The sequence below is a fragment of the Homarus americanus genome, unplaced genomic scaffold (assembly GCF_018991925.1).
Source record: "Homarus americanus isolate GMGI-L3 unplaced genomic scaffold, GMGI_Hamer_2.0 scaffold16712, whole genome shotgun sequence".
Classification (NCBI taxonomy): domain Eukaryota; kingdom Metazoa; phylum Arthropoda; class Malacostraca; order Decapoda; family Nephropidae; genus Homarus; species Homarus americanus.
The window spans coordinates 3,104,709-3,123,510 of record NW_024757794.1 but is presented as its reverse complement, the minus strand read 5'-3'; the positions used below and the strand labels follow the sequence as shown (position 1 = coordinate 3,123,510).

General features: G+C 38.7%; 1 protein-coding gene across 2 annotated transcripts in view; it reads left to right on the top strand.

Annotated features, from left to right (window-relative positions):
- Nucleotides 1-82: 82 nt before the first annotated feature.
- The window catches only part of LOC121857693 (uncharacterized oxidoreductase YjmC-like), a 38,940-nt gene continuing 20,220 nt past the window's right edge, over nucleotides 83-18,802 (top strand). Inside the window, exons 1-4 of one of the 2 annotated variants that reach the window (XM_042353773.1) lie at nucleotides 83-745; nucleotides 15,268-15,409; nucleotides 15,706-15,894; nucleotides 18,658-18,719. In XM_042353773.1, coding sequence (XP_042209707.1) covers nucleotides 476-745; nucleotides 15,268-15,409; nucleotides 15,706-15,894; nucleotides 18,658-18,719 — 663 coding nt within the window. In that variant the 5' untranslated portion in view covers nucleotides 83-475. The remainder of the gene's footprint in view (nucleotides 746-15,267; nucleotides 15,410-15,705; nucleotides 15,895-18,657; nucleotides 18,720-18,802) is intronic. The other variant, XM_042353772.1, reaches the window with a different exon arrangement.

The window sequence follows — 18,802 nt, the reverse complement described above, 5'->3', positions numbered from 1 at the left end:
TCTACCTTATTTTTTGTATTACTGTACCATATTGTAAACTTACCTCCAATCCGAAAAGTCATATAGATACAGTAGTACAAAAATAAAGAAACGTTGTCCAATGACTGACAGACGGACCAGAGTTGCCAGCTTTTTATATTTTTATACCTAACCTCATCTGGTTTACTCAGTTACTGTAGTGTGTCACGAGATCTGAGGATGTGTGTGTGAACAAGTTGTCTCCCTCAATCAATAATAAGTGGTTATTTGTCGCACTTGTGTGCTTCTGTTCCACTGAAGTGACTTGAGAGAGTCGTTCGTAAACGTCACATTGGCACCTACCATTAGTAAAATATAGTACAACTTTCAAATGATAATACTGGTGCCAGAAGGCTAATTAATAATATTACCTTGTCTCATTGTAACTTGAGAAGTTCCCAGCCGTTTGAGAACCACATTAGACTTGTCTCTGTTAACCTTTATAATTTAAGAGAAAATGTCGATGTATGGTGTAGGTAGGGTGGGAGGGATTCAGGTTGGGTTGTTCCTTCCTACATCGATTAGACAGTTTAATCCAAGCCAGGTATCCCGACAGTCACAGTTACTAACACGTTCTTACTACCTGAGAACCAGTTACTTGTGTGGCTCATCAAGGTGTGCACGAGTCTACCCTACTGTTGTCACCCCCCAAAGGCTGTGTTCAAACATGGTTAGCTATGCTGAAGAGAAGACCAAGTTCACTCCACCTGAAGGTTTGAATACGAAGGTGAGGTTCTACTTTTGTGTTGATTGATTGATTTTATTGGGAATACATTACATTTAATGGTAATTATTTACTTCACAGCCGCACTTTCACCGTGTTTTATAGTGGACACTTTATTTATGGCAAATGTATTAAAAAGTTTATTTAAAGGCTGTGGATATTTTGCCATGACTGGCTAAGTTCCTATTAATGCTATTTTACCGTGAGTGTCCTCTAATTGGTTAATCGTCCATTACCGGCGAACAACGCAAGAGCTATATTCGACCGTGAATGGAGGTATTTAGCATTTATGTAGCTGTTGTGCATGGAAACTTATCATTATATTAGAGGCGACATTTACTAGAACGAAATAGAAACTGACCAAACCAACCAAAGAGACCTACCTTACCTGGGTCCGACTAATTACCCAAATGTACCCAAATGTAGCCGCAATGAAGTCAAATGATGGTCCTACATGAATAAATCGGACTGCCAATCACTTCTCGACTAGTATTTGGTGTCACGAAGTCACAAAAAATTGGTAAACTTAATTTAATTTGAGTTAATAGATCGCGTGCATGTTCCGAGGGAGCGAGTAATTACCCAAATGTAGCCGCAGTGAAGTCAAATGATGGTCCTACATGAATTAATCGGACTGCCAATCACTTCTCGACTAGTATTTGGTGTCACGAAGTCACAAAAAGTTGGTAAACTTAATTTAATCTTGAGCTAATAGATCGAGTGCATGTACCTAACCTAACCTAACCTAACACAACTCAGATTAAATTAAGTTTACCAATTTTTTGTGACTTTATGACACCAAATAATAATCGAGAAGTGATTCACAGCCCGATTTAGGCTTGTATGACCATCATTTGACTTCATTGTGGCTACATTTGGGTAATTACTCGCTCCCTCGGTACATGCACGCGATCTATTAACTCGGATTAAATTAAGTTTTCCAATTTTTTTTTGACTTTGTGACACCAAATACTAGTCGAGAAGTGATTGGCAGTCCGATTTATTCATGTAGGACCATTATTTGACTTAATTGCGGCTACATTTGGGTAATTAGTCAGACCGGAAGGGAAGGCTACTCTGAACCTGGAGAAATTAAGTGAAGAGAGCAACCATGGCTGGCATCAGTGGATACATCAGATGAGTGGGGAAGTATGATGCAGACAAGGAAGATTTCACATCATATTGTGAGAGAATGGACTTCTTCTTTCTGGCAAATGAATTAATGGACAACGGTGGTGATGCTGAGAAGAAAAAAGTCCTTGAAGAGAAAAGGAAAGCAATCTTTTTGACAGAGGTAGGAGCTAATGTTTATTCTACTCTGGTCAATCTGCTTACTCCAGACAAACCCAAAGACTCCTCACTGATTCAGATTATCAAGATTCTGAAGCAACATTTTGATCCTGCTCCACTTGAGATCGCTGAAAGTTACAGATTTGGCACCAGAGATAGAGGTAAAGATGAATCAGTAAGTAATTATATAGTAGCTTTGAAGAAGTTATCCATTCACTGTAACTTTGGACAGTTCCTGAACCGAGCTCTAAGAGACAGGTTTGTAATAGGCCTGAATTATGAAAAATACAGAATAAGTTAATGAACACCACTAACTTAACTTTTGAAAGTGCATGTCAGATAGCTACAAGCATGGAATTGGCCGAGAAAAACACCAGAGAATTTGTTCCCAATTCTGGTAGTGAAACCGTTAGCAGTAGTGGCTCAATGTGTAAAGTAACTGTAGCTAAAAGGAATAAGTATACCACAAAACAAGGAACACATGCTGATTTAAAATGTAAGAGGTGCCGAGGGAAACATGAAAGCTTTCAGTGTAAGTTCAAGAATTCAAAATGTTACAATTGTCAACTTATTGGACATATTGCTCCTGCTTGTAGAAGTGATAAAGGTAGAGTATATGCCATTGAAGGTGGAGAGAAGGAAATGAAAAACAGTATTCATGAGAGTATTAGTAATTTTGGATCTGATAATGATGAGAGTGCCCATGTGTTTACTATTTACACCAGTCGTGAAAAGAAAATTAAACATAGGTATAATGTGGACTTGTGTATTAATGACACACCTGTAACCATGGAAATGGATACTGAAGCTGATTTTCTCCATAATGAGTAAAGATATGTATGAGAAACTATTTGTGCATGTGCCTTTAGAAGACTCAGGTGTCAAGTTGAGAACTTATACTGGAGAGATTTTGAACACAGAAGGTAAATTAGAGTGTGAGGTAAAGTACAAAAATCAGAATTTAAAGTTGCCATTAATTATAGCTAGTTATGTGAATAGACCAACTTTGTTAGGTAAGAACTGGTTGTGTGAACTTGAGATGGACTGGAAGGAGATATTTAGTGTTAGAAAGTGTAACAGTATTCCAGGTCTTGAGAAATTGCTTGAAAAATACAAGATTTTATTTGTAAAGGGACAGGATGGTATAAAGGGTTATGAAGCTCATATCACCATTGACAAAGATGTTATACCCATATATGCTAAGTCCAGACCTGTTTCTTATGCATTGAAAGGTGAGGTTGAGAAGGAATTAGACAGACTTGTGAGTGAGGGAATTATTGTGAAAATCGCCAAGAGCAATTGGGCTGCTCCAATAGTAATTGTACCTAAAGCTGATAAATCTGTTAGACTATGTGGTGATTATAAAGTTACCATTAATCAAGCTGTTGAGGATGAGCAATATCCCTTACCCACATCTCAAGATTTGTTTGCTGCACTAACAGGTGGAACCATTTTCACTAAGTTAGACTTGTCCCAAGCATATGCTCAGGTCTCTGTTGATGCTGAAAGTCAACAGTACCTTACCATCAACACTCATAAAGGATTATATAAGTTCAAAAGGTTGCCTTATGGTGTTAAAAGTGCACCAAAGTTATTTCAGTGCATCATGGACAAAATTCTTGTGGGTCTTCCCAATGTGTTATGTTTTCAGGATGATGTCCTTATTGTTGACAGTGACATCCAAAATCATGTCAAACCCCTAGCCACAGTATTCGAAAGATTGTTGGCACACAATGTCAGGCTCAACAAGAGCAAATGTTCATTCCTAGCTTAAGAAGTAACTTATCTTGGCTACAAAGTGAATGCAGAAGGGCTGAGACCTGTAGAAGATAAAGTAGGAGCCATAGTAAATTTACCTGCTCCAAAAAATGTCAGTGAATTGAAAGCTTTCCTAGGTATGATACAGTATTATTCAAGGTTCTTGAGTGGACTTTCATCAGTTTTAGCCCCTCTGCATGAACTATTAAAGAAAGGGATACCATGGAAATGGAACAGTGTAACTCAGGAGTCATTTGAAGATTGTAAAGCTGCTCTGTCTAGCACTGATGTTTTGGTCCACTATGATACCAGTAGAACACTAAAGCTTGCTTGTGATGCATCGGGCTATGGATTAGGTGCAGTCATAAGTCACATAATGGATAACGGTGAAGAAAGACCCATTGCATATGCCTCGAGAACTCTTACCCAAAGCGAGAAAAATTATGCACAAATAGAGAAAAAGGCTTTGTCTATCATATTTGGAGTAAAGAAATTTCACCAGTATCTATATGGGAGGAATTTTGTTTTAATAACTGATCACAAGCCTCTCTTGGCAATTTTGGGTCCTAAATCACCTGTTCCTACACTTGCTGCAGCAAGAATGCAGAGATGGGCTTTGATATTGTCGGCATATGACTATGAGATACAGTACAGACGTTCAGATGATCATTCCAAAGCAGATGCTTTGTCAAGGTTGCCATGTAGTGGATCAAATGATGGAGTAGAGCCTAAGGTTTATGCTGTAACCATGATAGCAGAAGATTTTCCAGTCACCTCCGGAATGATTGCTCATGAAACTAGGAAAGATGTTGTATTAGGAAGAGTCCTGGAGTATACACTAAATGGATGGCCGGAGATTTGTCCATCCTTAGACTTTCAACCGTATCATTTAAGGAGATGTCAATTGTCAGTAGAACAGGGATGTATGTTGTGGGGTATGAGAGTGTTAATTCCACAGTGTTTTAGAGGGCAAATTTTGAATGAACTGCATTTTGAACATCCAGGTATATGTGTTATGAAAGCACGGGCCAGAGGTTTTGTGTGGTGGCCTAAACTGGATGTTGAAATAGAAATGATGGTACGTGAGTGCTCTGTTTGTCAGAACGTTAGGAGTATGCCACCCAGCACACCTTTGAAAACCTGGAAATGGCCTACCCATCCCTTCCAAAGAGTACACATTGACTTCTGTGATAAGGGAGCAGACAAATTTCTTGTATTAATTGATAGTCATTGGAAGTGGATTTATGTTAAGCACATGTACAGTACTAATGCTGGTAGCACCATTGATGAATTAAGATTAATATTTGCCGAACATGGAATACCAGAAGAGGTAGTTTCTGACAATGGTCCTCCATTCCAATCATCAGAGTTTAAAAACTTCATGAGATTCAACGGTGTAAAGCATGTACTGACCCCACCCTATCATCCTGCCTCTAATGGTGCAGGTGAGAGATCAGTTAGAATTGTAAAGGAAGCACTTTCCAAGCAGGTAATTCAAGGAACTGTAGGAAAATCAATGAAACACAGACTAGCAAATTTCTTACTCAGATACAGAACCACGCCACATAGTGTGACAGGATGTACTCCTGCAGAGTTAATGGTGAAGAGACAGTTGAGAACAAGATTAAGTTTAGTTAAGCCAAGTCTGTTTGAAGTTGTAGAGAGGAAACAAGCTCAACAAAAGATGTATCATGATAAGAGTTCCAGTGAAAGAGTGTTCAAGGTAAATGATAGGGTGAGAGTTAGGAATATGGCTAAAGGTTATGGTACTGTACATGCAAAGTGGATAACTGGTGTCATTGACAAGGTATGTGGATCTAGGACATATTTAGTGAAATGTGGTAACTCTTTGAGATATGTTCATGTGGATCACATCATTCAGGCACATGACGAGATGAATGTAGCACCAGGACATGATGATAAACTTGACACAGTTTCAGATGATGATCATCATCATGATGTCAAAGATCATGTTTCCCAGCATCCACTCACTGTGTCAACTGATTGTAGTGATGATATGTCTGTCACTGATAATGCACAGAGTGCAAGTGAAACCCCTGTAAAACTTGATGGAGGGAATAGTCTGTTTGAGAAGATCAAACAGAGTTAGGAGACCTGTAATTAAATTAGACCTCTAATTATCTGAATTGTGAACAGGCCTTTCAAAACTGTTTAGTTAGGAAGTTATATTTGTTGTGTTCTATTCTCTTCTTCCCTGCCATATGTAATTCTGTAAGTTTTGTTTATTTAGGATTTGTAGCAGCCATGCTCTCTTTTGAAAGGGAGAATAGTGTTATATATATGTATGTTTATATGCTGCCTTTATTGAACATATATATTATATATTATGTTACTTCTTACCAAAGTCAGAAAGTGTTTAGGCTTGTGTAAACACGAAATGTGTTAGGCACGTTGTAACCAAGAACAGAGAATAAACGCCCAGCCAGACCGACCAAGTGACTTGTCATTTCTCCCATTAAATAACGGAAGATACTACACTGTACTGTAATGTTAAAAGTTGAATTATTTACGATAAATACTCCTCCAAAAATCTGCCAAGTCGCCACGTCCGAGTGTACTCTCATGTCCTCTAGAAACATAAAATTACACCATGGCGAGGGGGCTAGGAAGTTAGGTAAGGTTGGTAGGTTTCTTTGGCTGGTTAATTCTACAGGTAAATGTCTTTGACTTGTAAAATTGTCATTTCCTTGAAAATCACTAATTTCCCAAGGAAATGAAGGTCATATTTGAAGAAAATACACCAGGAAAGAAGGTTTTGGTGTATAAAAGTCGAACGCCACAAAAACCAATAATTACCTAATATTGACGACTACCCCGCCAACGTGTTATTTGTTTTGATATTTATTTTCTGGCCAAATTTTCATCAGTGAGTTCTGATATGATAATCATTTCTTGAGCAAATGCTTCGTTTAGTAGATAATGAGGTGCCAAGGCGCTTACTACTTTGTCTTTCTCGGGGGTGATGCGGCAGTAATGCCGCACCTATCCCGGATGTAAACAGATAATCATATTGACTTATTTCAAAACACTCTGTCGCTGGCACCCCGATCGATGCCTATGCTCAGTGTATGATTATTAGCCGTTCAGTCTGGGTGGCTGCTCTCACGTCCACAATAAACGTAAAAGTACACCAGGAGTAAGGAGCCTCACAGCTAGAAAGTTAGTTAAGGTTAAGTAGGTTTCTTTGGTTAGGTTAGTGAGGTCTTCTAAGAATGCTTCAACTGCTTGTTTTTCTTATCAGCAAAGTGTGTTTTTTTTCTCCAGGATTAGCCCACCAGGGCACAGGTTATTGACCCACATCAGGGCCTGGGGGGCGAAACTGTAATAATAATAATAATTAATAAAAAATATAAATTATAATACTGTAGAAATAAAAATTCTATAATAATAATAATAATAATAATAACAATAATAATAATAATACTGTACTGTACAGTATAGCCATAAATAAATATGAAAAGAAAAATCAAGAGTGAGAAACGATATACCTTGTACTGTATGTATGTTGTGTTGTCAAAGTAAGAGAAACAATTGAGACCCTGCCATTGTGTGTAAATGAGGCAGAAAGTCAGATCAGCAACCTTGGACTTGGTCACAATTTTTGTGATGCCAGATGGCAGCAGGTTAGGTTTACCTTAGAAATAACCAGTTTTTAACACATTTACACAAACTACTGTATGATGGTGTCCACTATAAAACACAGTGAAGTTGCGGCATTTTTAAATTCGTTTTCTATAAAAAATCTTTGGCGGGTCAGCCATCAATAATTACCAATACTGTACTAAACAATGGAACCCTAAATTAAATTAATGACAGCTTTCAGTGTTGACTTTTTTTACCATTACTGTACATTGTAATGTTATACTGTACCTGGATTGCACTATCTCTTTACAAGCTAAACCAATGTAAACTTTATATGGTGATTTTAATGAATAAATTTCTATCCTTTTATCAAAAGATGATTTTATTGAATAAGTATCTACAGTACAGTAAGTCCTCGCTTAACGTCGTCCCGCTTAACGTCATTTCGGTACTACGTCGCTGAACTTTAGAGACCAAAAATTTTTTTAACTTCCTGGTGATCCGATACTATGTCGTTTTGCGTCATCACTGAGAACTTTTCTATGGCGCATCACCCGCTCTCATCTGGCCCGCTACGCTCTCTCGGCTCATCGCGCTGCCCTCACTCGCGGAACGTCACAGCGTCCCCAAGCGACGCCAAGCCAGTTTCTGTTACTACTTCACATCATTCATGTGTGCTTAAGCATTTTTGCTCTAAAACTGTACTCTAACCATTCGAAATGGCTTCCAAGCCCCATCAAGGACTACTGATGCTATTGTAGTGAAGAGGCAACGTAAGACCATTACTCTTGCTACGAAAATGGATGTATTAACCCGTTTTGAAAATGGGGAACGTGCTGTGGATATAGCCGCTGTGCTTGGTCTAACCCCCCACAACAGCGCGTACTATCCTGACCAACGCTGACAAGATTAAGGTTAGTGTTGGAAGTGGTTCTTCTCTGAGTGCTACTAAGATGACTCGTACTAGAAGCACTGTGATAGAGAAGGTGGAAAAGATGCTGGCAATGTGGATGGAGGACCAGAATCAATGCAATGCCCCTGTGAGCCTTATGGTTATCCAGCATAAGGCCAGATCCTTGTTTGACGACTTAAAGGCAGAAGAGGGTGAAGGATCGAAGGAAGAGACCTTTATGGCCAGCCAAGGATGGTTTCAACGATTTAAGCGTCGTTATAACTTTCACAATATTAAGATGACCTGTGAAGCTGCCAATTCAGATACGGTTGCTGCCGAGACATTCCCGGCAGAATCCAAACGGATTATCCAGCAAGGAGGCTACTCACCAAAGCAAGTCTTCAGTGTGGATGAGACTGGTTTCTTTTGGAAGAGGATGCCTGAGAGGACCTATATCTCCAAGGAGGAGAAAAGAGCGCCAGGTTTTAATGCAGCAAAAGATCGCTTGATGCTGCTGCTTGGCGCGAACGCTGCCGGTGACTTCAAGCTGAAGCCTATGCTGATTTTTCGTGCTGCCAACCCACGGGCCCTGAAAAGTTACTTTAAGGTTCACCTTCATTTACAAGGCAAACAAGAAGGCATGGATAACCGGTGCCATATTTAGCCAGTAGTTAAACGTGTACGCCGTCCCCGCACTGAAGGAATACTGTGTCTAGGAGAACCTTAACTTCAAAATTCTTCTGATCCTTGACAATGCTCCAGCTTATCCTCCCAATCTCGATGACTTGCTTGACAGTGTAAAAGTTGTATTCCTGCCTCCCAACACAAAAGCACTGATGCAGCCTATGGACCAAGGCGTCATCGCCGCATTCAAGAATTATTATTCAGGGGTAGAAATTCACCATTTTTTTTCATAGTCGCCAGCAGGACTAGTAGATTTGAAAATTTACTAGTCCTTATCAATTTTTACTAGCCCTTAAACAATTTGTCAAGAAACATTAAACATTGGCACTTAATGGGTTTTTACAAAGTTCTATTTACTGTGTGATATTTATTTACTAGTAGAAACCATGTTAAATCATGAACCAACACTGGAATAATCACATATTAACAAAATTATTTACATGAAGCGCGGATTTACAGTGTGAACACTGGAATAATCACATATTAACTAAATTAATTGCATGGAGCACATATTTACTGTGTGACATTTATTTAGTGCAGGCATCCCCCTCGTTACGGAAGCCCGGGTTACGGAATTTCGCTCTTACGGAATTTGTAAATTATGACCAATAATTTCGCGTTACGGCCCGTAAATCCGCCCTTACGGAAATTGGGGTAAATTTTAACAAACACAAGGCCTCACACATGCCATTCAGACTGACAGACTTGACAAGTTTTACCAACCATAAAGGCAGTTGAAGCTTTAAACATCACTCACAATGGATCTTGAATATTCCAACTGTAATCAGACATACCTAAGTTGCCTCAACAATTGCAACCCCAGTTGCAATATCAAATTCTGTGTCACCACTAAAAAATAATAGTCCCACTCTTAAGATTAAGAGAAAACGGACGACTCAGGCGGCCTTGAAGTGAGAGAAAATGGACTCCTATGATGGGGCACTCAAATAAAGAGACATGGCTAGCACATGTTTTGTGGACTACCCACTATACAGTATCCTTTTCATCACTTTGTAATAAACCTCGTCATGCCCATGTGTGTTTCTGATAATTACCATATCATTATATACAGTATTTATATATTTAGCGGTTGTACAAACACAAGGCCTCACACATGCCATTCAGACTGACAGACTTGACAAGTTTTACCAACCATAAAGACAGTTGAAGCTTTAAACATCACTCACAATGGATCTTGAATATTCCAACTGTAATCAGACATACCTAAGTTGCTTCAACAATTGCAACCCCAGTTGCAATATCAAATTCTGTGTCACTACTAAAAATAATAGTCCCTGGTGCACTCTTAAGATTAAGAGAAAAAGGACGACTCAGGAGTACTGAAGTGAGAGAAAACCGACTCCTATGATGGGGCACTCAAATAACATACACATAGCTGTTTAATGCAATATTAACCCCTAAATTGGTGTTTTAAGACGGTATATCATAAATTATTTAATGTACTGTATTGTATGTGTTTATAAATGTTTATTTTCATTAATAAAAGTGCTTGAATTACTTTTTTGGGGCCGAAAAAATTCCTTAGGAACGCATCTCCAGTTTTATATTGGAAGTCAATGGGAATATAGGTTTCGCGTTACGGAATTTTGCGATATGGTCAATTTTCCGGGAACGGAACCCTTCCGTAACGCGGGGGATGCCTGTAGTAGAAATCATAAACCAACACTGGAATAATCACATATTAACTAAAATAATTGAGTGGAGCACAGATTTTTCATTGCATTTGAACAAGCATTTCCTGTACATGCTCCTCGTTCAACTCATTGTTGTCGTCCAAATCTTCCACTGTGCTGCAGCCAACACTGTGAGTGTAGCCATCCACACGGCGGGCCCCAGTTGTTTGGAATCTGGCAATGGCTTTGTCCGGATTGAAGTTGCCAACACACTCTGTTTGCAACTGAACCACCATGAGATCCTTCAGGTGGGCATCAGTGAGACGACTGCACCAGTCTGTCTTAATGAGTTTGACCTGGCTAAAACCACGTTCAGCATCAGCCGAACTAGCTGGAATAGAAAGCAGTAGGTCAACCAGATGGAGAAATGGGGCACACCTTTCTCCGTCTGATTGGTTGATTTGTTGCCAAGACAGTCTTGAAACAAGTGATGTCTTACTCTTGTAAATGTAACTTTTGAGCACAGTCCATTCATCCTCTACCAAAGTAGGATTCACCTCTGCCTCCTTCAGTGTTTTCTCAAGAGCATGGGCCAACGCTTGCACAGCACTATTCCCGAAATCTTCATTCCCACTGTACAGTACTCTGCAGGCTACAATTTGAAATTCAGAATCCATGCATTCTGGAGAATCGTACTGGCCATGTCAATAAATCTTTTGTTTAGACTTGAAATCAGTGATGTCAGCATATCACGCCTTGCAGTCTTGTATAACTAACAAATGAACTTGCTGTGCTTAGGTTTGTGAACTGCACTTTAAATCCTCTGATTATTATTAACAGTCATCAAGTTATTTCGATGAACACACTGGACAAACTCTAACATACAAATTGGATCGACTTCGACTGAAACCTGGTGTAGTTCCACCAGTGCTTCCCAATTGGATAATAATAATATATAATTTACGCAAAATAAAATTGGATAATAATAATATATAATTTACGCAAAATAAATAATGATAACGTTAGAGTAAAAAATAAGAATGTACGAAAGCTTTTAACCATGACCAAATTCTAATACTATATCTTTATAATTCACTTTGTTCTATATAATACATTTGTCAATTACTATTTGATTTTGAATGTATGTGTGAATTGGTTGTCAAATTTCGTACGCGTTATTATTTTTTGATATCTTGTTTGTACCGGTGATAATCTGAATATGTACTTGAAATTGTTTTTTTCTTATAAATGGTATGATTGTTGATGGAAAGGCAGTTTTCACCACTTGTCAATTGTTTTTATTCTTGCCTATTATACATTCAGGTATTAAATTTTGCTGTCATTGCTTTTATATATTATGTATCGAAATGAATTCCTCAATAATAATTGTATATCTACATAATTAGACTGTGTTTATTCATTACAATGCACGGTTTCCATACACCGACATGAATAGCGGTGGTATTTGTGTGTGACGTCATACAATCCCTGAACCGGCCTGGTGTTCTAGGTGGCATTGCACCAACTCATTTGTCCAGTTTTATCACACTACATTATATCATTGAGTGTATATATTTTATTTTCATTTTATATAAAGTGTTATACAGTCTCTCCTTGACTTACGACGGGGTTCCGTTCCGATGACCAGGTCGTAAGTCGAAAAGGCGAAAATAATACATAGAAATTCGAAAATGGGTGTCTTTTTCTTCTCAGCACCACGAGAACTCTCACTTTTACGTTTGCCAGCCATTTAAAAGGGAATTACAAACGAAAATTTTGTCAGTACACAGAGTGATCACTAACGTTGGGACTCGAAAATACGTAATGTGAAAAATATTTTTTACGACCATGGCCGTCGTATGTCAGGGTTGTCGTAAGTCGAGGAGAGACTGTATACAGAAAATGGGTATCCCTTCCGCTTGCAATACCGGTGATACAATTAAGATACAGTGGTCCCTCGGTTAACGAGCACAATTCGTTCCAGAAGGTTGCTCGTTAACCGAAAAATTCATTAACCGAAACCATTGTTTCAATGGGTTTTTGGGTAATTGGTTCCAGCTCACCGAAAATTACATACAAACGAAAAATAAATGCAGTAAAGTACACTTACTTTGAGGTGTGCATGTAGAAGGCTCCTGGATGATGATGATGGGAATTAGAATAGGGGTGGAGGAGAAGAGAGAAGAGAAGGCATTGGGGTGGAAGAGAAGTCACCCCATGCACCATTTCACCCATAAAATTTTTGTTAACTTGGTGTAATTCAAAATTATTTTCTTTAAATCAACACTGCACTATACATCATCAATATGTAAAATAAATTTCAAAATGACCAATAATTTGACTGGAAACACAGAAAAAATGCATTTATGTTGAAGAGAGTCTGAAGCAAGATGTTACCTCCACTGAAAAGACAGAGACTGACTCCTGTATGGTGTGTCGACAGGCTGTTTGGCGCGCTAAAAACTAGTTTCCCTGTACTTAAATTATGTTAAATAATTGTTAAAATGACTAAAATATTTAATATAAGACTTTTAAAATTATTGAATAGTACAAACTTCTTGATATTCACTAAAATAGTAAGGAATTTATGCCCTAGAACCGATTACTGTATTGGCGGACTAATATGACAGCTAGTGTGCAAGCGAAAACATGTTGAGGGGTGCTCGTAAGGAATTCGTTAATCGAGGGAATGCTCGTTAACCGAAGTTAAGAATCTCATGGAAGGTAATTCGTTAACCGAGGCGCTCGTTAACCGAGAGATCACTGTAACTAGCATTAATAGTGTATTCTCTATATGAAGCTCTTATACACATTGAGTGTGTCTTACCACTGTCATCGGCCCACTCGCCCAACCGGTGATCCCAGACCAGCAAAATAGTAAAATCTTATCGCCCTTATGATATTTTGGTCGCCTCGGGTGACCGGGCGTATATGAATTTCTACCCCTGATTAATTATTCACGCCATACCATGGCTCAGCTGCTCAAGGTTACAGACGGAGAAAATAAATCAACGATCTGAGAATATTGGCCCGGCTTCAGCATTCTAAATGCAATTGACAACATTGGCAAGGCATGGGAAGAGGTTTCAGAAAGTTGCCTGAATTGTGTGTGGCGTAAACTGTGGCCCGAGTGCGTCAACAGTTTTACGGGATTCACGGACTTAGTCCCAGCTGTGAATAGGGATATCCTCGGCTTGGCTAGACAGGCAGGCTTTGATGAGCTGGAATCAGAGGATATTGAGGACGTCCTGGAATCCCATACAGAAGAGCTCACCAACGAAGATCTGCAACAACTAACAGAACACAGTCCCGTTGAAGACGACGACGACGACGAAGAAGAAGAACCTCAACGAACGCTAACTTCAAAGAGGTTGGCAGAATCGTTGAACATGTTCCAGCAAGCAATGCAGATGCTTCTTGATGACGACCCAAACAGAGAACGTAGCTCAAAGGTTCAACGCAGCATTGAGGACAGTCTTGGTTGCTACACCGAGATCTATAAGGAGAAGAAGATGAGTAGCACCAAACAGTCAACAATGGATTAATTTTTTTGTCGCGGGATGGCAGAAGCAGCAGCTTTACAACAGCCGGCAGCCGAGGAGGAGCAAGCAACGATGAAGGACGAGCAAACAACAATGGAGGAGGAACAAGCAGCGGCGGAGGAACCCCAGTCAGAGCAGGAGGAGGAGGAGGCAGCCGCAGAGTCTCAGTGACTCACCACCCTCCTCCGCTCCCACCCTCCTCCTCCGCTCCCGCCATCCTCCTCCTTTGCTCCACTACCCACCACACACTCGCTCTACCACCTCCGCCCATCGGTGAGTACCAATGCAAACTTCGTACTGTAGTTCTCTATACTATTCTCTATTGAAATGGCAGTGATTTTCTGTTTATGTAACTTTTTTCATGGGGCAAAGGGAGGCTCAGGAACGTAACTCCCGTATTGTATCTATTTCTTATGGGGAAAATTGATCCGCTTTACATTGTTTCGCATAACGTCCCGTTTTGAGGAACGTAACCCCGACATTAGGTGAGGACACCTTGTAGTTTATTTGCAGTAATATCATTTAACATACTAAAAACAGTGTTACAATTCAGATTTATTTTTTTACAAATTTGATAAAAGTTTTTACTAGCTGCTTTGTATTAACCCAGAAGGGAGGAAAGTAATGGGATCACCTGAAGATTCAATCCCCAGCATATTGTACCTGAAAATTAACCTAACATAACTTAGCTTAACCATGTAACCTAACTAACTCGACTTTATAACAGCAACCTAACCTGACCTACCTAAATCTAACCTAATCTAATTTTATATAACAACCTAAACTAACCTAACCTAATTCCTCCCTGATAGTATTTGGGTGGTTAATCTTCAGGTGAAAAAGTTGGGGTGGTGAATCTTCATGTGATCTGGACTATATTACTTAAATACAAATTCACAAATGAGAAACTATTAAAACTTGGGGCACTAACCTCCAGTCAAGCTAAAATAATGAAAGACAAAATATATTACAGTACAGTAGATGTTAAAAGCTGAAGTAAGATTCTTTGCTTGTCACCCAAAGAAAAATGGGTAATGGCACAGCTTACTATCCAAGATCTATTTTTAATGGTCCTTCACACGAGATTTTTATGCTAGACATCTATTTATTTGGTTTTATTAGTATGTTGTAGATGAAGTGCACCGCTACATGGTGGACTGTATGCTGGCTGTAGGAACCCCTAAACCCCAAGCTACTGCCCTTGCTGATGTACTGGTCGCTGCTGACACCCGTGGTCACTATAGCCATGGGCTCAACAGGCTAGGTAATGGAATTTTATTATCCTGGTAGCAGACATTCTTTCCTGTTAGATGATTATTATTTTGTTATTACTACAAATAAATTAAATAAGTACTTACATTTAGTTTCCTACATGAACCATCTAATTTTGACTAGTTTTGAATTGAAAATTTCTTCTCCCTTACATTGACAAGTACAGTATATTAGATTGAGGTGTTATCTTCATTTACTTAGAATTTTTAATAAATTATGATATAAAAATGAGCATACATAAATTTTTACTGGATTTTTTATTCTCAAAATCCTATTGTTACATTTTAGAGATGTATGTTAATGACGTGAAACAGAAGGTGTGTGATGGAGATGCTCTTCCCTCCATCACAAAGGAGAGTGTGTCTACAGCCCTCGTTAATGGCAACAATGGTCTTGGACCTGTTGTTGGTAATTTCTGCATGGACTTGGCTGTTCAAAAAGCTAAAGAAACAGGCATTGGCTGGGTCTGTACGAGAGGTGAGATCCTTTTCAAAAGTCATGACTAAATTTTCTTTTAGTTAGGTAAGCAGGTTATCAACTAAATGTTCTGAAGTTTTCCCAAACTTCATATTTTTGACATAACATGTGACAAAACCTGATCAATAAACTAAATTTTATGGCTCATTACCATAAGTAATTAGCTCATTATCCAAATATAACTTGCTTAGGATATTCATGACTACTATAAACATGGTAATTATCATTCTAGTTTTGGCTGTTTTTGTTATATTGAGAATAATACTAATATGAATAAGTATACAGCATGCCTTTACAATTTGCGTTTTTTTTAATTCACGGCCTTTGATTATTCACGGATGACGCCCTGGCTGTACCCAAGAATGTTTGTGGGTAGTTTTAAAGTTGGCAGCATGTTCGTAGCTGAAACAGGGAGCATGCCGTATTGTGGCGTCTCGCAAGGTGTCTCTTTTGTCATGGGAGGCTGGCCCACGCACGCTCACTCTTCCTCAGTTTGGGATAAACACTTGGCTGTCTTGTGCATGTGACTACTCTTCTCTCTTAACAACTTTGCTCCTCGTGCTTGTGATGGCTCCCAAATGCCCTCAACCACTGTCATCCAGCCGCGGGAAGGTGCCCAAACAAGTGAAGATAGAAAAGAAAGTCATGACCCTTGTGGGGAAGATACAACTGCTGGATAAACTTAGGAGTGGTCAATGGGAGCAGTAAGGGGAGTGAGGGACTGCATTTGCTAGTTAGTGCATCATCTGCTCTTGTAACTCTCCTCCCACCCTGCCATATTGCACTGGATTTACTGTTATTATCAGTGTTTACTGATAGAATAATGCTTAATAATGACCACCAGGCTACTGGGCCAAGCTATGAAGTGTTATGGTTGTTTTTCAACTCGTATTTTTGGGTACATATACATAACTTTCTTCTTTTATTTTTACTCAGTTACATGCACACACCCTCCTACATACATATTGTGAAAAAAAGTAAAGGAAATAATTGTTCTAAGAGCAAACACGTAATGGGAATATAGTATACATTTCTTTGCACACGAGTTAGCTGGCTCAGTGAGGTCACAGAGTGTAGGGGGGAGCTTTGCTTGGGAATCGCCGTCTAGCTGGTCTTCATTACTATGGGGAAGCAGGGTGTGTATGCAAATGGTGACTGTGTTAAACTTTCATTTGGCTTTTATTTACTGGTTTGGCATTACAGTGCTAAAATGGAGGATGCATCTTATATGGACATGTGTCTTATATGATGTAGAATACGTTACTATATTTTTGGTGTTTTTTATATCGGTATTTATCCTTTTTGTACATTTAGTACATTTGCTGGAAGATACGGACAATCGGCTCTTTCGGACTGTACATTACAATAAGGGATTACATACTCATATCTAATTGATTGATTTTTCTGGGATGGGTATCCAATAATCTGAACTTGTATTGTAATTGTATGTCTTTCTCTGTTCCTATGTTTTGTGTTTACTGTTATTGTGTCAGACTACATTTTTAGACTTTTCCACGTCATTGAGAGTAAATGCGCTAATTCTTCTAAGCTGCAAGATCAGGATTTTTGGTGAAATATTTGAGGGATAGATTAATAGTTGAAATACATGTTCTTAGGATCAGCAGTATGTTAATATATATCAAGGAGGGTGAAGTGGTGGAGAGAGTTGAGCAGTTTTTCAGTTAAGATAAAAAAAAGTAAAGTGCTTTGGTTGTTTATGTTTAGAATTTTATAGTTTCAACAAGATTAATCAAGATTTACCATGTTCTCTGTAGCACAGGATGGTTAAAGACTTTTGTATTGAGTTAGTATGTCTAAACCAATATACCATAAAACTACTGACGCAACTAAAGGTTAGGTTAAAGAAAAGTAACAACAAAGCAACATCATCATACCTTAATGTGTACAGTACAGGTATTCCTCGTTTAATGATGGGGTTGCATTCCTGAAAACCAAACATTTAGCAAAATTATCGCTAAACGAGGGATAACAGTAAAGCACGGAGGGTGAGCAACAGGTTCAAACGGTAGGGCGGTAAACACTGAGTACAGAACTGTACTCCCTAATAATAATAATAAACAAGTTTGTTATTAATGGTTTCGAAGTTTAATGATTGATTAATTTACACCAAACCTATATATGAATGAAGTGGATCAGAGTTAAACAATTTAGTCAGCAAAATGTGAGCCTAATTCAAACAAATTTCAAATTGAATATAGTATGTCAAAATTAACAAAACTTGCTATGATAAACAATAAAATTTATATATATCATCATAAAATACAGTGGCACACATTCTATGGACAAAAGATAGCTTCCATACTGAAACCATCCTCTGGGCGATGCGACACAGTTCAGCTAGACAATCACCCGCCTAACTTCGAGACACGTGTGTGTGTGTGTGTGTGTGTGTGTGTGTGTGCATAGTACATACTGTACAGTATATACAGTATATTATATGCCGTGACTTCACATCAAGGGGGGAGGGGGGTCAGCGACGCAGTAACAGTCCACTGCCTCCACACATGTTCATTTTATGAACACACACACACACCCATGCTCTTCATTTTTCTTATTTTATAGTTTTATATTACTGTACTGTACAATATATTTTCTTTATTTCTATGCCACATTAGAGCATTGTGATGATTTTTCCATGACTTTTATGGTTTCATTACATGTAACAATGGCAACATGCCATCTCACAGGCCACCTCATTCCCAGATTTTTCTCCTTCCTGAATTTTTGCCTATATTCTTTCAGGAAGTAACCACTATGGCATTGCAGGCTGGTATGCAATGAGAGCCACCAAGGAAGGACTTCTGGTAATGTTTAGCTTTCCATAGCATTGTAGACTTTGTATTTACCGGTAACTTGTTTAATTTGATTGTGTTTAAACATTTTGAGG